General features: G+C 45.9%; 2 protein-coding genes across 2 annotated transcripts; one reads left to right on the top strand and one right to left on the bottom strand.

Moving 5' to 3' along the window:
• Positions 1–531: 531 nt before the first annotated feature.
• Positions 532–12,401, bottom strand: LOC146612710 (uncharacterized). The gene is made up of 3 exons (XM_085377420.1): positions 12,204–12,401; positions 9,489–9,719; positions 532–2,188 (listed from the first exon to the last, which is right to left on the bottom strand). The coding sequence occupies exons 1-3, from the start codon at positions 12,373–12,375 to the stop codon at positions 981–983; spliced, it is 1,611 nt and encodes a 536-aa protein (XP_085233546.1). The 5' UTR covers positions 12,376–12,401; the 3' UTR covers positions 532–980.
• Positions 12,402–19,074: 6,673 nt separating this feature from the next.
• LOC146612709 (uncharacterized) lies at positions 19,075–24,045 on the top strand. The gene is made up of 3 exons (XM_085377412.1): positions 19,075–19,464; positions 19,727–20,041; positions 22,896–24,045. The coding sequence occupies exons 1-3, from the start codon at positions 19,095–19,097 to the stop codon at positions 23,897–23,899; spliced, it is 1,689 nt and encodes a 562-aa protein (XP_085233538.1). The 5' UTR covers positions 19,075–19,094; the 3' UTR covers positions 23,900–24,045.

Genomic DNA, 24,045 nt, shown 5'->3' with positions numbered 1-24,045 from the left:
AAAAAACGCTATGCGTCGCCAGGTGTTTCATCGGATTCGAGGTGTTACCTCCTTTGACAGTATCACAGTATCAGCTTAAAGCACTTGTTGCTGCTGAGTTTGCATATTTTGCTGTGAAGTACAGCCAGACTTTGACCGCTTCGCCTTGGACATTTTTAATCTGTAGCTCTGCTCTAACTGAACGTACGTACCTGGCCCCGCCTACTATCCTGGGAAACGTAAAATGATTGGCTAGAAGTGTATCACAGCTCAGGAAAAAAAAGCACCGAAATAAAGCACCAAAATGTTCGCTGCTTTTCGGTCTGGTTACTACCGTTTATGTCAGAACCAGTGCCATCATGGCACCAGACACCGGTACCCATCCCTACTGTCAGAGCACATCCTCCTCCACACTCAGATTAAAACCTCCCGCAAGCTTCATTCTGACTGCACAGTCTCCACATTCAAACAGGCTTTATGAGGAGGCTGTTTCAAAGGATCATAAATCCACAGCAGGCAGCAACTGAGAGAAACAAACTTTATTTACACTGCACGTTCTACGACATCAGGTTACACCGGGGCAGTTTGTTAGGATCACCTCTGAAGGCTGATGAAATCACAAAATACAAACGCATGAGAACAAACGAAAACTGCTTTTCAGCTTCAGCGTGTCAATAAAACCACAAACAGGAACACGACATCAAACAAACACTACGCCAACATATTTTTCAATCAAGTTCACACATTTGAACAAAAAATGACAAAATAACAACAATGCGATTTGTGAACCTGGGAAAGAAGAGCACCTCCCCCTGCCCATCCTCACGAGCTCACTTTCAATTTAAAAAAATTATAAAACCAGAATCACAGCTCCAGAGTAAAAAATGTTTGGTGCTCATATTTATGGGTTTTTTCTCCAATCTCATAAAAATGACACGCTTGTTCCTCAAGCTTCGGTTCACGGGTATTTCTACTACAACTTGCCAAAGAAATCATTCATCTCATGTGGATGAATGATTTCTTTGAAACTCTTCTCCTGTTTCAGAGGAACTCTGCTTCTCACATATTTTCGTTTCCATGTGGAGGAAAAAGTGATTGCCTCGTTTGAACCTCGTCCCACATTTGTCACAGGAATACGGCCCTTCGCCCGTGTGCTTTTCCTTGTGCCTTTTCAAACTCTTCAATTCACGGAATTTTGCCCCACATATTTCACAGGAATGCGGTTTCTCCCCCGTGTGAGTTCTCATGTGGCGTTTAACAGCGCTTTTTTCTGAGTATGTTTTCCCGCATATTTCACAAGAAACCGATTCCCTACTTTGGTGTATTTTCCTGTGACTGTAAAAAACAGAGCTGTGACCAAACGTTTTCCCACATATTTCACAAACATACGGCTTCTCATCGGTGTGAGTGGTCATGTGGATGGGCAAATAGTTTTTATGACTGAAACTTTTTCCACATATATCACAGGAAAACAGTCTTTCTGAGTGAACTGCCTTATGGATATACAATGCAGCACTCTGACCGAAACTTTTCCCACATGTATCGCAGGAATAAGGTCTCTCACCTGTGTGGGTTCTCACATGGCTACGCAAAGTACTGCTTTGATTAAAACGTTTCCCACATGTATGACAAGAATATGGTTTCTCACCTGTGTGAAGTCTCATGTGGACAGCCAAATAGGTTCTACTAAATTTCCCCCCACATATTTTGCAAACAAGTGAATTCACATTGGTATGGTGTTTTTCCCCCCGGGATTGATTCTTAGAAACATCAGACTTTCGACCTGTGGCAGCATTACATGGACTCTCTGAGACAGGCGCGCTCTCTACAACACCACGACTTCTGTCTCTCTTTTGTCTCTTTGGAACCGGCTCCTCAGTTTCACTTAACCCTGACTCTTCACACTTGCTGGATTCTTCATCTGTGCTTTCACTTTGAGGAGAGTCATCACAGAGGAGCTGCTCCCCATCTCCTCCTGGTTCACTGTGCTCTCCTTCCTCAGCAGCAGTCACCATGAAGGTACCAGGCTCCTCCTTCAGTCCCAGCTGCTCTCCCTCCTGACTGCTGCACAGTTCCTCCTCTTCCTCTTTAATCTGTGGAGCTTCTGGTTCCTCCTGGTCCACACTGGAGCTCCTCTCCTGGTTCCAGAGCTGCTGCTCAGGGAGAACCTCCTCCTCCTCCTCCTTACAGATGTGCTGCTGTCCGAGGTCTGGAAGGACAAAGAGGATTCAGGAGACATAGGGATGTAAGAAAATATCGATACATTGAAATATCGTGATATTTCGTGTAATAATACTGAATCGATATTCAAAATCAGTGTTATCTATTTTTTTTTTAATTGAAAAAATTACATGCATTTACTGTGTATTTCTTTTGTATGTTGCAATTAAAACTCCAGCCACTAGTTTGCAGTTTTACCGCCTTTACGTAGACGGAAAAACGAGGTGTCGCGATAACTGTAGAAGCGTCTAGTTTGCCAAAACCAAAGTAGAACAGTGGATGTGTGGCCAGTTGTGCTAACTGATGACCAGTTTAGGGACTAACACGTTAAGTAACGTGTTACAGTAACTAAGTTATTATTGTGGTAATGAGCACGGTAACTGGTTATTATGCCAAAATCACGATCGCGTTAATCGTTACTGGGATTTCGATAGGCTCGTTACTCGTTACTTTGTGTGTTGCGTTCGGCTTAAATTGGAACACAGACCTGGGAATAATGTCACACTCGAGTAAATGACGTTCTGGTTAGCCTCATCAGAGAACTCGGGATTCCAATATGGCAACGCCCTTGAAAACGGTTGTTTTTCTAGCCCTCTAAAAAAAGAAATTACTACTAAACACATATGCAGCCATAGCTGGACTCGGTGGGCCGATGGTTTTTTTTCCTTTTTTTTTTTTTTCCCCGTAACAGTATAAAGGTGAAAAAAAAGTGAAAGGTGGTGGATTGGCCAGATGCTGGCAGATGTGTAAAAGTAACTCAGTTGTTTGGTGGTGGCTATGACGGAGCTTCCACAGAGTCAGCAGGTGGATGAGGGAAGGGGAGACCCGAGGCAGTGAACTGAACTAGGGCTGCCACAAACGATTATTGTGATAGTCGACTAATCAGATGATCATCCAACGTACAGCTTACTGCACCAGCAGCATCTGCTCTTATAGAACTATCATTAGCTTACAGCTTTAAGTGTTTAAGGTGCTAACTAACAATAAAGACAAGATGATAGTTTATTAAATTTTAATGACATTTGCAGATTGTCTCGGTGAAGTTTAATAAACTCCTTGCTTTCTAAAATATAACAGGACACCGGAGTAAATTCTGGAGCATCTCACACTTCTGATAATCAGCTGTCTGCTTGACGTTTATTCAGCTGTGTAAAAACTTTAATCTCAGCCAAACCGATTTACTCAGGAACAAATAAAATACTGAAAAAAAGCCAAACAACAACATGTTTAAGTTATCTAAGTGACTCATATATCATGTTTAACCTGAGTAGTGAAAGACAGCGGTGGGTCTGAAAACGATCTGCAGGGAGTCCGGTGTTCTCACGGCTCTAGTGACCTAGCCCCCGGCTAGCTATCGAGCTAGTGGGTAACAGACGTCTCCGAAAACGTCGGAGCGCTTTTGAAAATATGCGGTGTCTTGATAAACTGAGCCGATATTTGAGGTTTACACAGCTACATTCTCGCCTGAAAATATGTTAAACGTTTATTTTGTGACCCAGAAAGAATAATAAGAGTAATATTAAAACTAACCAGCTGCCGCCATTGTTGGAAACTGAGCTGGGCCGCGCTATGAATTCTGGGACACAGCTTCTTCTTCTTCTTCGGGGTTTAACGGCAGCTGGCATCCTTGTACATGCAGTGCTGCCATCTTCTGTTTCAGTCCGTTATTACACTCTTAAATCCTGCTACTTATTCCTGCGTCTTTTGTGATCTTACAAAGCTTCAAACGACGCGTCGACTATTAAATCAATTCAATTCAATTTTATTTATATAGCGCCAAATCACAACATAAGTCGCCTCAAGGCGCTTCATAGATACAGAGAAAAACCCAACAATCATATGACCCCCTATGAGCAGCACTTTGGCGACAGTGGGAAGGAAAAACTCCCTTTTAACAGGAAGAAACCTCCAGCATAACCAGGCTCAGGGAGGGGCGGGGCCATCTGCTGCGACCGGTTGGGGTGAGAGAAGGAAGACAGGATAAAGACATGCTGTGGAAGAGAGACAGAGGTTAATAACAGATATGATTCAGTGCAGAGAGGTCTGTTAATACATAGTGAGTGAGAAAGGTGACTGGAAAGGAAAAACTCAATGCATCATGGGAATCCCCGGCAGCCTACGTCTATTGCAGCATAACTAAGGGAGGATCCAGGGTCACCTGGTCCAGCCCTAACTATATGCTTTAGCAAAAAGGAAAGTTTGAAGCCTAATCTTGAAAGTAGAGATAGTGTCTGTCTCCTGAATCCAAACTGGAAGCTGGTTCCACAGAAGAGGGGCCTGAAAACTGAAGGCTCTGCCTCCCATTCTACTTTTAAATACTCTAGGAACAACAAGTAGGCCTGCAGAGCGAGAGCGAAGTGCTCTAATAGGGTGATATGGTACTACAAGGTCATTAAGATAAGATGGGGCCTGATTATTTAAGACCTTGTATGTGAGGAGCAGGATTTTGAATTCAATTCTGGATTTAACAGGAAGCCAATGAAGGGAAGCCAAAACAGGAAATCAGTCGTCGACGATTTAATAGTCGATTAATCGTGGCAGCTCTAAACTGAACTTCAGGTAAGAAGTTGTGACCTGCAGTGTATCCGGGTCAGATATAAACCAAGTTTAGGTGCAGTTTATTTTCGTTGTGCTGAATTTTTACAGTCAGTTACAATAGCTCGTACTGCTACTAGCTAGCATGACGGAGTTTCTATACAGCTGGGTGGGTGCTATGATGTTACTGATAGTGAACTTTATTTTGTTCATAAGGTTCGTTAGTAGAGTTGCCAACAGTCCCGTAAAAACAGAATCGTCGTTTCGTGTTGAGCTGAAAAGGAACAGTTTGTCCCGGACTTCAGCTACAATGAAAAAGACACAAAGCTGGAGTTATTCTGTGTTTACACTGTCAGCTGTTTCTTCTTCTCTCCCCTCCCTCTCCTGTTACTACTTCAATCATGAAACTGATCAATGATCAGCTGATCGGCTTTTCTCTCTTGTTTATTTATCGCCCACTTTGCACCAGAAAGAGGAAACCAGCGGGAAGTTATGAACTGTTTCTGAGACACAAATAACACCAGGATCCTTTTCTAAGCAGCTGACAGCTGGTAACTGTGCAGGGGGGCAGGTAGGGCATTAACAGGGAGAGGGGGGCACAAAGACATACTTTCTTATTCTCATTTAAAATGTCTGTTATTAAATAATTATCTGAATCTTACAACCAAAGTTTTTATCTGACGTAAAATGTATAGAAATCACACATATACCAACAAGACTGTACATCACAGTCACCACAGCGTTTCATTCAAAGGCTTCGGGATTTTTCCTATAATGGCGGCTGGTCTCCAGTCAAAACGCCGGGCCCAGTTTTTGTCCCAGTCCAGCACTGTGTGCAGCTCATCTGCAGTCTGGTGTTTCCTACATCTTCCTACTCTGAGGGCAGAATTTCCGAGTTCTGAGTACAATCAAAAGTCATAGTCGTCAGGAGATGCTGGACCCGTCCCATCCCAGCAACGAACTGGTCCAGCTTCTGAAATCAGGCAGACGGTTCCACACCATCCGAACAAGAGGCTCACGAGGAGTTTTTATCCTCAGGCCATTCGTGTGTTGAATCCCCCCCATCATCCTTAAGTGACTGAGACAGGACTCGTTACCACATCATCCTGATCCTTCTGGCCTCGCTACAGCACAAGACACTTTAACACCCTCCTCACGCAGTGTACACAAGCTGTAAATTTCCAGATTATTTTATTTCTATTTATATAATGTACATAACTCGCCCACTTGCTGCACATAATGTCCTCCTTGTATGTACTCATTCACTGTATATAAAGTTCTGTGTCTGTCTTTTCTTTGCACAGTCGAGGAGCGCATCAGGTCACGTTTCACTGCGTGTTGCACCTGTATAACCGTGCACGGGACAAATGAAGAATGTTGAATTCTGAAGCACCACGATTGCAGTTTTCCTGTTGGATGTGAAAAGCACACGTGACGCTGTGACGTAGGCTAGAATCATGGCGGCAGTCGACCACGGTCCAGGCGTGGGATTTTTCTCGTGGGAATATGCACTTGATTTTGTCCTTTCTGTTGGTAGGTGGCACAGTGCACGTGTGGCAGGACAGTGCTAACATGTAAGCGAGCTAGAAGACTGGCAGTCTGGCTGGGTATCCAGTTAGGGAAGCAGCACGTTAACAAGAGAATTCTGAGTAAAACCAAAGTTACTTTCCCTAGTAACTAGTTACTTTGAAAGTAACAAGTAACTTGAAGTAACTGAGTTACTTTTGATAGAAATAACTAGTAATGTAACCAATGTAACCAAGTTACTAAAGTGCCTTACCCAGCGCTGGTGATGACTGAAGAGCAGAGGATACAGCCGGCGCCCGCGGCTTTCAAAGCTGATGTGTGGACTTATTTTGGATTCAGGACAAAAGAAGGCGGTAAAGACTTTGACAAGAGCTACGCAGTCTGTAAAATCTGCACCGCCAGAGTCAAATATTCCAGTAACACAACAGATTTACGAACACACGTGTGTAGACACCATAGCGACGCAGCGTCAAATGCTAATTTTAAAACGAGGCGACCCCGCTCAACGGACAATTGAAGAAGTTAACTTTTCAAACATGGAGCAGGAACTTCAACTCGTGCAACAAAAATAAGGCAGTCAGTACTTGTTCTTATTTGCACAGACATGCGCCCTCTGAGTGTTGTGGAGAATAAAGGATTTCGTAATGTGATTAAAACGCTGGAGCGCCGTTACATCACGGACATCGCTCTGCCAAAGTCAAAGCGACAGTGCCGGACTCCCTCAGCTCGGCAGAGACAGTTGCTCTGACATGCGACGCTTGGACTTCGAGAGCCGCTGAATCGTACGTGACTGTTACAGCACATAACGGACCAGTGGAGCCTTCAGCCTCATGTACTCAGAGCCATGCATGACAGTCACACAGGTGAGCACATTGCAGCGTTACTAACTGACGCTGGGGCTGAATGGGATTGAACGGGATGGAACAGCTCCTATGATGTGATAGAACAATTTTTAGAACAGCAACCAGCCATCTGTGCGGCTCTGCTTTCTGCAGAAGTCAGGAAGAGCGAAAAATAAATTGACATCACATGTGCAGAAGCTGTCAGGGCGCTGAAGCCTATGAAGGACGCCACCCTGGTGATGTCAGAGGAGAGCATGCCATGATTGGCCTGTCCATGATGGCTCCTCTTCATGCCAAGCTTGTGACATACTACCAGACTCAATGATGTGTATTTTACTTGTGCCAAGGACAAAGCTGCAAAAGTGAGCTGTGTGGATAATTACAGGCCGATTGCACTGGACAGTATTTTATCGACGGTGCTAGATTGTGTGTTCATCGCTTCCCTGGATAATCAGTTCGGCTTCAAACCAAAGCACCGACATGTGCATACACGCAGGCGATGAAACAGCCGGTTGGTAGGGCCAGAGGGAGCTTTCTCTCTGCAGCAGACAGTAAATGCACAGAGAAGTGTCCTGAGAGCGTGTCGATCCGCTTGTATTCCTGCACAAAAATGTGGAAATCACTGAGAAAACACTGCAACATGTAAAACCTCAGATCTGAGATGTTTGATATTTTGGTTGAGTCTCATGAGCACTTTTATTTAAAAGAGGAAATTCTCTTTTTCAGGTTGTACTAAAAGTGCTCCACGGATGGACACTGCAGGGCTGTACTTTATTTTATTAGCACTTGACTTTAATAGCACTTTACATTGTTAATGTTTGCTTGGATTCTTCAAGCAGTTTCATTTTTGATTCATATTTGTTTCTGTTAAGGTCACATGAAAAGTGCTTTGTGTTGATGCTCCACTGAGCAGTGTTTGGATAAGCACTTTACAATCATAGACCTCAGTGTGACACGGTTACTGTGTTCATGTTAAAGAAATAGTTGATATTTCAGTCAAGCAGTTTTTGTTTCTTTAGCTGACACGACTTCTAATAAGGCCGAAGTTAATTTCTCCGTTCATTTTGAACTTGGAGTGTTTTTGTTTCAGATGTTTCATGTCATCATTTAACAGTTTGGACTGTTTACTGCGAGTTTAATTTCACAAACATCGTCTGGCTTTTAGTATCGCAGCGTATCGTCTACCCTGTATCAGGATACATATTGGATCACCGGATTCTTGCCAATACGCCCCTCAGGAGACAGACACCCTCGACTTTTAAGATTATCCAGCCCTGAGTATCAGCTTTGAACAGTGCTTAAAGTTAGTCCTGGATCAGGTGACCCTGAATGCTCTCTTAGTTACTATGCAACAGTCCATCAGTTACCATGGCGATGTACGCAGTGCCTTTGTAACCCTTAAAACCAGGAACCTTCCTGGTGACGAATTCAGCGAAACGAGGAGACCAAGCGACGAATCCAAAACTAAGAAGCACTCAGACACGGAGAACACGTTAACGCTAACATGAAGGCATTCATCACGCTGTTCATGAATCAGTCGTGGCGCTCAACTGCGCTTAAACATGACAGCATGTCACTACAAACACGTCTTATTAAACTGTGACAGACTAAGCTGTGAAAACTGAACTGATGGCCCACGGCGCAGCGTGAGCTGTTTGGAAACTCCACCGCTGCGTCTGAAATAACAATAAATCACGCAGACGTTTTCTACTGTTCGTCTGAAGTCGGGTGGCGGGGGCAGCAGGGCAGCTCGGACCTCGCTTTCACCGCCTCCTCCTGCGTATCTGGGGAGACGTGGAGGCGCTCCAGGCCTCAGAGAGATGGCGCCTCTCCGGCGTGTCTACTGCAGGGCCTCCTACAGGTAGGAGACGCCCAGACAGAACGCCTCACCCAGGAGCCGACGGCCTTAGCCGTCTCCTTTCACTGTGGAGGAGCAGCGGCCCACGGATGAATGAACTGCTCGCCGACCGCGGAGGCGGAGCCTGTCCATTTGCACCGCCTGTATCTGCGATCTCATTCTGTTCACAGAAACATCAGGCGATCTCAACAGCGAAGCGCCACCTGGTGGCAGATGGCTGCAGAACATTAGGACACAAAACTTGAACGACATCAGTTATTAAAACTGTAACGATCAGATTAAACGACTACGTCTGGTACCGACTAGTAACAACAGCGACGACTGGTCGAGGAGTCACACATCCACCTTCTGTCCTCCTGAAACATCTCTGCAGCTTTCATGTCCCACAGAGCTGTGATCAGGATGCTCCCTCAGAGGGACGCTCACCTGTCCTGTGCAGCTTTGTGTGTGTGGATGACTGAATGTAGCGTAAAGCGCTTTGGGGCCCTTAGGCACTAAGCAAAGCGCTACAAATACAGGCCATTTACCATTGATTTGGAGTTTCCAGGTGACATCCAGCAGTCTGCGCTGACGCTCCATCTCTTCCTCGTACTGCACAGGATCATTATGAACTTCAGGCTCCTCCTTCAGTCCCAGCTGCTCTCCCTGCTGACTGCTGCACAGTTCCTCCTGTTCCTCTTTAATCTGTGGAGCTTCTGGTTCCTCCTGCTCCACACTGGAGCTCCTCTCCTGGTTAATGTCACAGTTCTGTCTAAGTTCTGGAGCAACAAAAGGGATAAAAGAAAAACATAACTAATGGAATGATTTTAAATAATAATAATTCTAAAGGTGGGAAACTGTTGACCTGACTCATAACATGATTGTGTGACCAGGTTTTGTTGGAAAACTGAGTTTTTCTAAGACAAGACAGACCTGAGCCTGCATGAAGTTTGAGGCATTTCAAGCCTTTTCTAAGTGCACATGCAAGTTTTCATATAAGCTCAGCTGCAGCTCACACTCAGCTGGAATCGTTAAATCAAACCATTCAAAGGTTCTCTGACAGTAAAGAACATTTAAAGCATGCTAGTCTAAGGCTAGCTCCTGCCCTAGCACCCTGTGATTCACAGCATCCATCCAGACTCAGTGCTGCGTATTGAAACAGTCGGTTTGTATAGGGTCACATATTCATCTATCCTCATGTGTTTCATTAATGCCTTTGATCGAGCAAACCACAGGAAACCTGTTCCTGGATACATGGTGAGGATTCTCTCTTACTGGGAGAATCATCACGAGATGCAGGTTAACTGGGGAAGCGGGATATCTGCCCCCTGTGATGTCAGCCAGGGTGGGATCACGTGTTCGCCCATGCAGCTGAGCGCCTCTAACACCGGATCTTATGAATGCTGGTGATGTGCGTATCGATCCTGAGATATCGATTCCTCCGATACCAGTCATTTATGTTCTAGAACAGGGGTCCCCAACCCCCGGGCCTCGGACCGGTACTGGTCCGTGAGTCGTTTGGTACCGGGCCGTGAGAGTTGAGGCTCAGGTGTGAAATGTACAGTTTTCAGGGTTTTTATCGGTTTTCAGTGTTATTTTGTTATCGTTTTTATCGTTAACTTGGTTTTCCTGGGTCTTTTCACGTGTGTTATGAATAAATTTTCTTTTTTTCGGTACTGGTACTAGTTTTATTTTGTTGTATTTATCCGCGACACCTTAAAGACCGGTCGGGCATAAACCGGTCCGTGGCGCAAAAAAGGTTGAAGACCGCTGCTCTAGAATCGATTCTCACATTAAAATATCGATATTTTAGTAATTTAAGGTAAATTCGTAGTTTATCATTAACAGCAACACAGTGGAAAGAAACTATAGCATTCGGATTGTCTACATTCAAAGGAACTACTTCCGCCTTTCATAGTCATGAGTGAAATACGGCTGTGTAAATGTCTCGCCGCGTGCGCACTCACAACAACGGCTGAGCGTAGTCGGAGTCACGTGTGGACGTAGTTTACCTCCACAAACAGCTGAGACGTGGTTTGGATACATGTGGCAGAAAAGTGAGGTGTTGCGGGCATACGTGCTCCACGAGCGCCCTCGGTGGAGTGAAGCTGCCGTCCGCTCCTTGCTGTCTAAATATAACCGGGCGCTGACGTAAACTCTTCTGTTTTATCAGCTGTGTGAAACCCCGCAGGAACCCTCCCGAGGGATTAATAAAGTTTAATTTAATCTAATAACTTTAATCAAACCGATTTACTCACGAACAAATGAAACACTGAAAAAGCCCAACAACATTTTTAAGTTATCAAAGTGACTTACACATCATGTTTGACCCGAGTAGCGACAGACCGCGGGGCTTTGAAGACGACGTGTCGGCTCAGATGTTTCAAGTTCACACAGCTACATTCTGGCCTGAAAACTTGTTAAAAGTTTTTTGCGACCCAGAAAGAGAAATAAGAGTGATATTAAAACGAAGTCGCTGCCGCCGTTGTTGGAGACTGGAATTGGCTGGGCCGCGCTATGAATTCTGGGATATGGTTTTTCAATTTTGTTGTCCGGGTGGAAAATCGGGAGGGTTGGCATGTTTGGTTGTGGCAACATCACTAACCTTGTCAAACACCTCAGAGTAAATCGTACCACAGAATATGACGCGCGTATGTTGAGACTGAAGAGGAGGACAGGGACAGGTGCTGCTGGGGCGAGACAGACGTCTCTCACGGAGTCCTTTAGTGCTGCAGGCAGGCAACGTGTTCAAATAGCACAACTTTTTTATTTCCATATGATGCACTCTGCATTATTAAGTGATAAGAACAAGTAATCTGATGTCCTGTAATCATGATGACGCTATAATTTGAGATACAATAAATAAAATAAGTTTTTGTAAAGAGTATCGGATCAGTATCGTCGATACCGCCCTGAATTTTACTTGGTATCGGAAAGGAAATCACTGGTATCCACATCACTACTGAATGCGGATGACCAGCCTCATTCTGGACCGTGTTTCCGGAATGCAGTAAGCTAGGGAGCTGATTGGAGATGTAACAGCCAGAGATCTGAGCGGAGGCGCTGTTACTGTGTGTATGTGGATAACAGCAAACACTGAAATTCATTTCCTGCACGCAGAAATTAATTAAACTTTTCTTTGCTCAAAATATTTTTTTTCTCAAAATGCAACATTTGCGCTTCCACGTGCTCAGCGACACGTTTCCTTTGTTAGCTAACGATGAAGATCCTCCGCCAGTCCACGCATGCTCATTCACACTCACCTGTCCTGTGCAGCTTGATTTGGGGTTTCCAGGTGATATCCAGCAGTCTGCGCTGACGGTCGATCTCTTCCTCGTACTGGACGATCGTTTTTTCAAACTCCAAGAATATTTGTTCAGCAGCAGCAGTTAGTCGCTCGTTGATGAACTCTCTCAGATACTGAACTGAAGGCATCGTTGCTGCCGCGGCTCACACACTCAGCTCGGCCACACGCGAGGAAAGTGAACAATACTTCCGCCTTTCTTTGTTTACTTCCGCTGTTCCCATGTGTCCCAGCTGTTTCTCATGCTTGGATCCTGTCCTGTGATCGGCCCTCTGCCTCCGCCCTCTGTGTCGTCACGATCAGCTGGGTGGAGACTGTTGTTTACTATTGTCAGCTGTTTGATATCTGCTGATTCAGGACACAGAGTGACAGGTGTGGTTTAAAGTTCACAGAGGAACCAGGTCACTTTGACCTTTAGAGAGGGGTCTGTCTGAAAACAGGGTGGTGCTTGTCGTGTGCAGCGGTCTGTCCTGGTTTTGGTTAAAGGAGTCTGATGAGGTTTCATCTGAAAATGAAGCAAATGAAACGAAACGCAGCTTTTAAGCTTCTTAAACACAAATGTGTTTAAGAAGTGCGGCAGCCTGTTACAGCAGCTCTGCTCATTCTGAGTTTCTTTCTTTCTTATCTTTTTTCTCGTAATTTTTTTATAACTAACGTATTAGTAATTAGACTCTGCAACCATGTTCTACCGTTTTGTGCTAGTCCTGGTCGTTTTTCTCAGTTTATTTCTACTTTTTTCACCCGTGTCTGGGGACCCAGAGCAGGGATCCTTTGTTTACAGTAAGGATCAGCTGTTAGCGCTGAGTCCTGCAGCGGTACTGCCGGCGGACAGACCCGATATTCCCAGCGAGCTGAGGAGGAAAAGACGGGGGTGTCGTGCTGGGAAGGAGCGCCGTCGCCCGAGAAGGAGACGTTATCGACCATCTCTTCCTTCTGTAATTATTGGAAACGTAAGATCTTTGCCCAATAAGATGGATGAGCTCACGTCGCTAACCTGGTCACAGAGGGAGTACCGGCAATGTAGCATCATGATGCTAACGGAGTCGTGGCTAACATCGCTAACTCCGGACACAAGCGTGACACTACCGGGATTCCAGCTGCTGCGAGCGGACAGGACCAGAGACAGCGGTAAGAGGAAAGGAGGGGGACTGGCAGTTTTTGTGAACGACAGATGGTGTAACCCTGGGCACATCACTGTAAAAGAGCAACTCTGCAGCAGAGACATTGAGCTGTTAGCCGTTAGCATGCGTCCGTACTACCTGCCCCGGGAGTTCTCGCATGTTATCGCGATAACAGCGTATGTCCCCCCCTCGGCCAACGCGGATGCAGCCTGTGACTCTCTCCACTCTGTGGTCAGCAGACTGCAAACACAATCACCGAGAGCCCTTCTCATAATATCAGGGGACTTCAATCATGCCTCACTGGACTCCACACTGCCCACCTTCACCCAGTATGTGACCTGCCCAACCAGAGTCAATAAAACACTGGACTTACTGTATGCCAATGCAGAAGAGGCATACAGTTCATCACCTCTCCCTCCCCTGGGCAGATCTGATCACAACCTGGTGCACCTTGTCCCTGTGTATGAGCCCTTAGTGCGCAGGGAGCCACCAGCCACCCGCACAGTGCAGAGATGGTCAGAGGAGAGCGAGGAGGCTCTTAAGGATTGTTTTGAGTCGACTGTGTGGGAGGTGATTTGTGATGACCACGGTGAGGACATCGACAGCCTTACTACATGCATTACTGACTATATAAACTTCTGTGTGGATAACACTGTACCTACCAGGACTGTACGGTGTTTCTCCAACAACAAACCTTGGATTACCCCAGAAATTAAAACCGTCCTCAAGCAGAAGAGGAGGGCCTTCAAATCCAGAGACAAAGAGGAGTTGAAAAGGGTGCAGAGAGAGCTGAGGGGACTGATAAGGAATGGGAAGGACAGCTACAGGCAGAAGATGGAGAACCAGCTTCAACAAAACAACGTTGGTGAAGTCTGGAGAGGCCTCAGAACCATCTCAGGCCACAAACAGCAGAACTCTCTGCCTGGGAGGGATGTGAGGTGGGCAAATGAACTGAATCATTTCTTCAACAGATTTGACTCAGCCATGAGGCAGTCTGCAACATCGGCTGCAGACTCACCCACCCCCACTGCTGCTGTTCCACCTCAGACACTTCACACCTCCTCTATTCACCCTGCTCACTCCCCCCCACCCCCAACAACAGCATCCAATACACACTCAACACAAGGCTCCAGCCTGTCTCTCTCAACCACCCAGGTTAGGAGGGAACTGAGGAGGATTAATGGCAAGAAGGCAGCGGGTCCAGATGGCATCAGCTCGAGGGTCGTCAGGTCCTGCGCGGACCAACTGTGTGGGGTGATGGAGCACCTCTTCAACCTGAGCCTGAGGTTGGGAAGAGTCCCACAGCTCTGGAAAACCTCCTGTGTTGTACCAGTGCCAAAGACTTCAAGCCCCAAGGACCTCAACAGCTACAGGCCGGTGGCTCTGACATCCCACCTGATGAAGACCCTGGAGCGGTTGGTCCTGGCTCAGCTTCGGCGCCTAACAAGCTCATCACTGGACCCACTTCAGTTTGCCTACCAGCCTGGCATTGGCGCGGATGATGCCGTCATTCACCTCCTACATCGTTCCCTCGCTCACCTGGAGACCGCTGGAAGCACTGTGAGAATCATGTTCTTTGATTTCTCCAGTGCCTTCAACACTATTCTTCCCTCGGTTCTAAAGGACAAGCTGGTGAACTCTGGAGTGGACCATCACCTCACTACCTGGATCCTGGACTACCTCACCGACCGACCACAGTATGTGAGGACTCAGGGCTGTGTGTCGGACAGGGTCGTCTGCAGTACGGGGGCCCCACAGGGAACGGTTCTGGCTCCGTTCCTCTTCACCATCTACACTGCAGACTTCTCCCACAATTCCACCCAGTGCTTCCTGCAGAAGTTCTCTGATGACTCTGCAATAGTCGGCCTCATCACTGATGGGGACGACAAGGAGTACAGAGGACTGACTCAAGACTTTGTGGACTGGTGCCAGCTGAACTACCTCCAGATCAACGCCAGTAAAACCAAGGAGCTGGTGGTAGACTTCCGCAGGCACAAGCATTCTCCACTGCAACCACTGAACATCCAGGGTATGGACATTGAGGCTGTGGACAGCTACAGGTACCTTGGTGTTCATCTGAACAATAGACTGGACTGGACTCATAACTCAGACGCCCTCTACAGGAAAGGGCAGAGCAGGCTGTACCTGCTGCGGAGACTCAGGTCGTTTGGAGTGGAGGGCCCACTCCTGAAGACCTTCTATGACTCTGTGGTGGCTTCTGCTATCTTTTATGGCGTGGTCTGCTGGGGCGGCAGCATCTCTGCTGGGGACAGGAAGAGACTGAACAGGGTGATCCGAAGGGCCAGCTCTGTTCTAGGATGCCCTCTGGACCCAGTGGAGGTGGTGAGTGACAGGAGAACGGCGGCTAAGCTGTCATCCCTGATGGACAACATCTCCCACCCCATGCAGCAGACTGTGACAGCACTGAGCAGCTCCTTCAGTGGGAGACTGCGGCACCCACGGTGTGGGACGGAGAGATTTCGCAGGTCTTTCCTCCCCACTGCTGTCAGACTCCACAACAAAGACTTTAACTGAACAAACACACACATCCACACATGTGCAATAACACTAAGTGCAATAATCCTTTCTGGCATTGTTGTATTTTTACTCAGTTGTATATAGTATTTGTATTTGTATTCTATTTTTATCTTATTGTATATTTATTTTTATTTTATTCTACTGTATATAGTATTTTATTTTATTCTATTCTGTACAGTTGTGTACTGTATTTATTCTTATTGTATTCTAATTTTTGCCTCATAACTTTTGCACTGTCCACTTCCTGCTGTGACAAAACAAATTTCCCAAGTGTGGGACTAATAAATCTTATCTTATCTTATCTTATCTTATCTTATCAACTCCTGGATGTCATCACAGAGGGCTGATGTGGACGAACATCACCAGGTGACACAAGAACCAACAACAGCTGGAACATGACTGATGCAGCCAATCAGGAACAAGAAGAGGTGAAGCCCCACCCACTCCTAAGCAGGAAACCCTGAGTTTTTTAATTTTTTAAATAAACTTTATTTGTCGACAACAATATGAACATTAGTTATCCATGCATCTAAAATGTACAGTGAGCATCACAGCAGGAGAAATAAACAAAAAGCAAAAGAAAGGTCGATGTCGAAACAGAGACAAACGGTGTGAACAACAAAGAAAATCATGATGTGCAGCTGAGATAGAGAGGAGGCCTCCTGACATCATCTGGGTAAATCTCATTTATGACTTTAAAGTTAACCTCTTTTACTTTAAGGGGAAGTGAAATATACTTTCTTCACCCTCCTGCCCTCTGGGAGGCGCCACAGGAGCCTCCGGACTAAGACCACCAGGTACCGGAACAGCTTCTTCCCCACAGCTGTCAGACTCCTGAACTCTGCCTCCTGACATCTGACCCAAGTTAACACATGGACTGAACACACACACACCCACAATGGACAACTGTACCCTCAAACACACAATAATAACATGGACTGAACCACCACTCACAACCACTAGCACTTTATACAGCCTCTGTAGAAACTATCTACACCCTCACTTATCTTAACTGCACTACTGTATAGCTCTGTGTAAATAATCATTCTGTACATTCAATAATCTTTAATCCTACAACTGTTTACAACTTGCATAGTTCCCATTTCTGTATAGCTGTATATCTCAGATTCTGTAAAGTTATTTATTTCATATTCTGTATAGTTTTTCATATTTATATCCTGTTCATATCCTGTACATAGCTTGTACTCACTACAGCCTGTACATACTTATAGTTATAGAATATTCACAACATACTTCATACCGTGTACATTATAACATACCATAATAGACCCATTTCTGTAATATACTCACATATCTATATTATTGCTAATATATATTGTAATATATCTATATCACTAAAGCACTTCTGGATGGATGCAAACTGCATTTCGTTGCCCTGTACCTGTGCATGTGCAATGACAATAAAGTTGAATTCTATTCTATTCTATTCTATTCTATTCTATATAAATTCTTTGAACCTGGTTAGGACCGATTTCATTTATCACAATATTTCTGATCGCCTTGTTTGTAAACCTGCTGTCACCAAAGTGAGCTCTGCAGAGTCGTCCAGGAGAAATGTGCACAGTGTCTTCTTTAATCAGTGATCTCAGGGCGACTGGGATGGCTTTGGTTAGTGTTTTGTCACTCTGAGCATCATCTTACATCAAACTTCTCACAGGACGTCTCATGTTTTAATAAAACCCTATTTTCATCCATAAAATGAGCTACAGCCCAAGTCCCTTTGGCTCTCCACTCATCCGTGTACACAGCGTTTCTACACAGACGACATGCCTGCTGCTCCGGTGTTGTGCCAAAAACTGATTGCTCGTATTTAAACTGCTATAAGAAACTTGTTGGGCTATAATATGTGAAACATATGTCAAATGCTTCCCTCATGGATGACACAAAGTCATCTTGAGCCACAAACAACATTCGTGTAACAAGGTAGAAGCCGCGATCAGTTTTTGGCAGAGACTTTTATATAACCTTTATTTATGCAGTTAAAAAAATCTTATTAACATTGAAAATGTCTTTTGTCAGAGTAAGTTGGCCAAGAGCACAGCAGAAATACCAGCAAATATTACAATAGTTCAGTAAAAATATTTGAAGTAGCGATAAAGGAGCGGATTGGTTATAATGCAAGTACAACAACACAGAGTTGTAAAGATACTTGAAAAACAGATATTTTTTAATTCTATATAAAACCTCTTTGTAAACCCTGTTCACCGAAGTCTGTTTACCAACATACGTAAAGATATTACACATAAAAAACACACAGAAACATTGGAAATCAGTTTTGGCACAACACCGGAAACACTGAGTGATGAGCGAAGAAATGCCAGCCTCGTGCCCTCTGACGTTGTTGCTGTTACACTCCTCACCAGCAGGCGGCGCCTTTCCGTCCACCAGGAGAGCTTCGCTGTGACACGAAGCGGAAGTGAAGAGGAAGCGGTGCCAGTGTTGTGTGAGCTGAGTGTGTGAGCTGAGTGTGTGAGCTGCGGCAGCAACGATGCCTTCAGTTCAGTATCTGAGAGAGTTCATCAACGAGCGACTAACTGCTGCTGCTGAACAAATATTCTTGGAGTTTGAAAAAACGATCGTCCAGTACGAGGAAGAGATCGACCGTCAGCGCAGACTGCTGGATATCACCTGGAAACCCCAAATCAAGCTGCACAGGACAGGTGAGTGTCCCTCTGAGGGAGGATCCTGATCACCGCCAGGGCCGTGCAGAGATGTCTGAGGGGCGGGTGCTCGAGGGCACATAGACCCAGGCTGAAGAACAACTACACACATTCATCAAGACTCTAACATGAATCAGATCACACTGTATCACTGTCATCAGGTGTGTTTTACCTGGTTGGTACACTGTTGGAGGGCAGGCTGTGTTGATCTAAGGCCGAGTCCACAGGAGAGACGCGAGCTGTCAGACACACTCTCCAGTATGCTGTAGCCACAAGTTTGCATCATGGTGCTGATCCAGAATCCTTCCCTAATGTATTAATAGTGAAGTGATGAATGTAAAATCTATGACGAGTCAGTGTGTCTGGCAGATGATTCAGTGTTTGAACTGTGGAGATACAATAATGTTGCTGCTGTAAAATGTTGTCGTGAATGTAAATATAATATAATCACTTTTTAATGTGTTTTCTTTAAAACACAGTGTGGGTCTAATATGTGGATATGCATATTAGATGTTTCCCCTGCAGCGCCACATCAGCCAGACGGCAAAACGTGCACGCGCTCTCTGCGAGCGTGTAACCAGCGCGCTCTGCCACCGAGGGCGAGCATTGGTTAACAGTCGTCATGTGACTGATGCAAGTCAGATCCAAGGCAGAGAAAAATGCCTCCGCTGCACGTCTGTGTTTATCATCACGAGGGCTTTCCTCCGGAGGTCGCAGGTCTTTGCACTTCAGGCTGTTTCAGTGAATGGTGCATTAAAGGGCTTTCTCTTCGTGGGAAAAAAGAACCTGGTTTGGAGACGTCAGTTCTGCCTTTTGGCTTCAGTTCGCGCTCTCCATCGTACCTGCAGCAGGTCGTCACACAGTCTGAGATGGCGTGCAGGTAAATGGGTGATGACATCAGAGTGGCGTGAGCAGGTGGTGGAGGTGCTCATGGGTGGCTCAGGGAGGACATGTTGGCGACCTTTGACTCTCACTTTAATAAGTAAACGTGTTACAGAAAAAAGCGCTCGGCGTGTATTTATATTCACTTTCATATAAAACATGTAAAGATGTGCTGAACTCTCACACACGAGCGACGCAGTCATGCTGTAAAGTCCTGTTAATGTTTCTGTGGTTGTGACTTCTTTCTTCTGTCGCTCCAGACGTCCCACAGCAGCAGGTCTGTGAGGAGGAGGAGGAGGTTCTCCCTGAGCAGCAGCTCTGGAACCAGGAGAGGAGCTCCAGTGTGGACCAGGAGGAACCAGAAGCTCCACAGATTAAAGAGGAACAGGAGGAACTGTGCAGCAGTCAGCAGGGAGAGCAGCTGGGACTGAAGGAGGAGACGGACACCTTCATGGTGACTGCTGCTGAGGAAGGAGAGCACAGTGAACCAGGAGGAGACGAGGAGCAGCTCCTCTGTCACAGCTCTGCTGGAGCCGAGAGCCAGGATCAACGAGGAAACAAGGATGGAGCGTCAGGTGAGAAGTTGTGTTCTTATGAAGTGTGAGACGAGTTTGACTGAATGTGGTCGTTCCACTGTCCAGAGGCGTCCAAACTGCTGAGAAATATCTTCAGGGAAAATTAGCTGGAGAAGCAGTGATGTGTTTTCCGGGGTCAAAGACGAGCTTTTAAAGCGAGCCGCTCCTTCACCGGTGACTGTCTGAGGTCAGTCTAATGACGGCTGCTTTCTGTTTGTGTCTCTGCATGTTCTCATAAATGTTGCTGCATTACTTTGACGCTGAAAACTCTTCACAAACTCGAGTCCTCCTGGTAGATTTAGCTAGTTTTCCAGCTCCTTCAGGATGAGTGTCGTGCAGAATCTTTGTTCTCTAATCGTTTTTCCCTCTCAGCCATAAAAGGCTGGAGGGATGTTGTTGTGACCCTGCCAAGCTCCGATGTTGTTCCTGCATCTGCTGGAGCCGCTCGCCTGGTTTGGGAGTCACCGCACCCAGTGCTCCAATTCCCACTAGGACCACTGTTACCGTCACCCCCCACATTTCCCTTTCTGTGCCCCGCTCATGTATTGACCCATGTGCCTGTTCATCTTACCCACTATGATGCCCGACAGGAGCGTCCACGTGGTGCTGAGGCAGGTTATTGGTCGGTAGTTGGAGGGGACGGGTCCCTTCTGGGGGTCCTTGAGGATCAGGACCGTCCGACCTTCGGTTAGCCATTCCGGGTGTCTCTCGTCAGCTAGCAGCTGGTTCATTTGTGCTGCCAGGCGCTCGTGGACTGCGGTCAGCTTCTTCAGCCAGTAGGCGTGAACCAGTCAGGGCCTGGTGCTGTCCAACTCTTCATACTGGAGACCCTTTCTTGGATGTCTGCCACTGTGATGGCAGATGGCTTCCTTCTCTCTGGTGTACCTCTTCAAGCGGTCTTTGCTTGGCAGTTTCCAAAGATTCTTCATTGCACCTTTCTGCAACTGCAAGGATAGAACAGCTGGGTCTAGAGATGCTTTTTGAGTAAAGGTTTAACTACAGCCAGCTTGAAGGCCTGTGGTACATAGCCGATCATTAGAGATAGTTGATCATATTTAAGATCGAAGCATTAATTAATGGCAGGACTTCTTTGAGCAGTTTTGTAGGAATGGGGTCTAAAAGACACGTTGATGGTTTGGAGGAAGTAATTATTGAAGTTAACTCAGAAAGATCAATTAGAGAAAAAGAGTCTAAATAAGGAGAATGAGGTGAAGTTGGATTTTCAAATTGATGCTGTTGGTCCAGCTGCTAAAATCTAGGGATGCTAATCAAGAACCAGTTCCCAGTACTCCAATTCCTTGGAATCATTAGTCTGCCTACCTATTGATCCCGCTTATAGGTTCTTGCACTCTCGCTACGATCAGCTGATTAGTTTGTGTGTCGGAGGAGGAAAATAGTGGCGTGGTCTCAGCGTGGACAGGAACCTTACTTTTATTTTTATAGGAAAAAAGATGAGAGCGTGATGGTAAAGGGGAGACTGCTCCAGGACAGAAACAGCTGCGTTATGCTGCTAACAAGGAACGAGGAAAATTGATAAGGAATGCTTATCAGTTTCCACCCCTACTAAAATCCCAGTGACCTTGACCTCAAGGTAAGGTAACATACGCGTATTTGCGAGGAGTCTGAGGAGGAGCACTGGTGCACTCAGTACGTTTTCATTATTCCTGAATCCTGATCCCTCTGTGCTTTGAGGATGATTGCGAGTCTGGCTCCTCTGCCTAACCAAACCTTTACCAAGTATCACCAAAGTCTCCACAAGCTAATCAGACCTGGTAGGACTGCTGCTTCACCTTCATTCGGTGTGTGTCGTCGGGGGTCAAGGCCTTGGTGGTCCGATCCCCAGCCAACGAGGCTGGCTATTAGGACATGGAAGGTCACCTCTTTGGTGGGAAGGAGCCGGAGCTCGTGCATTAGGTTAACAGAGACCGGCTTGATATAGTCAGGTCCATCTCTATGCACGACTTGGGCTTAGGAAAATCCTCGTGGATTTGAACTGGAGTCTGTTCCAGTCTGGGGGTGCCCTCAGTGAGAGGCGGTGGGCAGGGATGGGAGTCCCGTAGCCCCTCGGCTTGCTGGGCCCGGGTCCTGACTGTTGTGTGTGTTCAGGACATATAGCTTGCACAGCCTCACTTCAGTGTGTAGGCTGTTGGTACGGTCTCTGACCTTTAGGGGCTCTCCCCATGCCAGAGAGCTCATTCTCCTCCTCCTGTGTTTCAGGTCTGCCTCATAACCGGATGTGATGTGTCGCAGCTCGTCACCCACCTCATAAAGACCGCCATCTTAAATGCCATGCCCCTTTCTTCCCTTTTCCCTGGCTTTGAGCTGCAGTGATTTGGGCAGCATGCTGTAGCTGTGTAAACCCTGTGAAGCTTGGTGTGACTTTGTGTTTGTGAGTAAAGGTAACTGTAGTGATCCACATTGGAAGCATGTTCAGGCTCTCGGAGGTTTTTGTTTCAGCCTTTTCTCCTGTTTTGTGGTGAGACAGTGAGCTCGGCCATTGTACTTTGTTTTCTTCTTTTCTGCGATTTGTTTGTTGTTTTGGCTTCAAAGACCCTGACGCTTGGAGCTTCCCTGTTTGATTTTGGTCCTAATTGGTTCATTTGCATTAATTGTAAAATAAATTGTGTTTTACTGACGTTAACTATGCGGTGGTTAATAGTTTTTTTTCACTTTGTGTTACACCCCATCTCGGATAACACTTTACTGTTATGTGGGCTGTAATAGCTACACCTCCCCAGTGACAGCTGGGTCAGGCTCCACCACCCCCAAGACCTGGAACTGGATCACCATTTATGAAAATGGAGACAATTGTGAGTATACTTACTCTTTTCTTGTATCACTTTTGTCATTTCAGAACTCCCGCATCACCAGAATGTGAAGGAGGTTCTCCAAGAGCAGCAGTTCTGTAATCCAGAGAGGAACCCCAGTCTGGGCCAGGAGGAACCACAAGGACAACTTTTGCTCGAGGACGGGACCAATACCTTTATGCTAACAGCTACTTGTGAGGAAAGTGACCACAGCGACTCAGAAACAGATAGCGAGCAGCTCCTCTCTGACGACTCTCCTGAAACTGAAAGCAGAGATCAAGAAACGAGCAAGCAAGAAGGGTCGGGGTTAACTGAAGATGCAGGGTCAAAGCCAAACAAGGGACGTCAGGGAAAGGAAACTTACCAGCTCAGCTTGCCGATTTCAGTGAGCCAGTGTAATGAGACTTTCAGTATTTCCCGGGGAAAGAAGCATCACATGATCCAAAACAATGTGAAACTCTACGTGTGCAAAATATGTCGTAAAATTTTCGTGAGAAGGTATCACTTGTCTATGCACATGAGAATCCACACAGGTGAAAAACCATATTGTTGTGAAACATGTGGGAAACGTTTCAGTATAAAACGCAGTTTGGCTCGCCACATCACTGCTCACACAGGAGAGAAACCATATTGTTGTGAAACATGTGGGAAAAGTTTCAGTGCTAAAAATAGTTTGTCTTACCACATCACCACTCACTCAGGCGAGAAACCATATTCATGTGAAATATGCAGGAAATGTTTTGGTCAAAGCAGTGCTCTGTATCTCCACAAGAAAACCCACACAGGCGAGAAGCCGTATCATTGTGACATCTGTGGGAAAAGTTTTCGTCAAGCTGGTCACTTGTCTCGCCACAAGAAAACTCACACTGGTGAGAAACCATATTCTTGTGAAACATGTGGGAAAAGTTTCAGTCAAAGCAGTGTTCTGTGTGCGCACAAGAAAATCCACACCGGGGAGAAACCTTATCATTGTGAAATATGTGGGAAAAACTTTAGTCAAAAAAGTCACTTGTCTCGGCACACAAAAACTCACACAGCTGAGAAGTTGTAGTCCGTTTGAAAGACTGCGTTCTTCTGTCGGTCAGTAAAAATAATGTTTCAGTAACAGGTGGAGTAGAGAGAGCTCAGAAGTGCCTTTACTTTGTCACATTATATGTGGTTTGTCAAATAACATCAATTCAATTCAATTTTATTTAT

The sequence above is a fragment of the Diplotaxodon limnothrissa genome, linkage group LG18 (genome assembly GCF_057381915.1).
Source record: "Diplotaxodon limnothrissa isolate DT_005_m linkage group LG18, D_limnothrissa_male_GT1.1, whole genome shotgun sequence".
NCBI lineage: Eukaryota > Metazoa > Chordata > Actinopteri > Cichliformes > Cichlidae > Diplotaxodon > Diplotaxodon limnothrissa.
Note: the sequence above shows the minus strand (reverse complement) of the source record. Positions and strands in the feature narration are given on the sequence as shown.

What these genes read in the sequence shown, in the direction of transcription:
- LOC146612710 (XM_085377420.1), bottom strand. Translation starts at nt 12,375, where the DNA reads ATGCCTTCAGTTCAGTATCTGAGAGAGTTCATCAACGAGCGACTAACT. An exon ending in AATCAAGCTGCACAGGACAG is followed by an intron (nt 9,720 to 12,203) that starts GTGAGTGTGAAT and finishes TTGTTGCTCCAG; the next exon opens with AACTTAGACAGAACTGTGAC. An exon ending in CTGGAAACTCCAAATCAATG is followed by an intron (nt 2,189 to 9,488) that starts GTAAATGGCCTG and finishes TTGTCCTTCCAG; the next exon opens with ACCTCGGACAGCAGCACATC.
- LOC146612709 (XM_085377412.1), top strand. Translation starts at nt 19,095, where the DNA reads ATGTTTCCCCTGCAGCGCCACATCAGCCAGACGGCAAAACGTGCACGC. An exon ending in CAGTCTGAGATGGCGTGCAG is followed by an intron (nt 19,465 to 19,726) that starts GTAAATGGGTGA and finishes CTGTCGCTCCAG; the next exon opens with ACGTCCCACAGCAGCAGGTC. An exon ending in AAACAAGGATGGAGCGTCAG is followed by an intron (nt 20,042 to 22,895) that starts GTGAGAAGTTGT and finishes TTGTCATTTCAG; the next exon opens with AACTCCCGCATCACCAGAAT.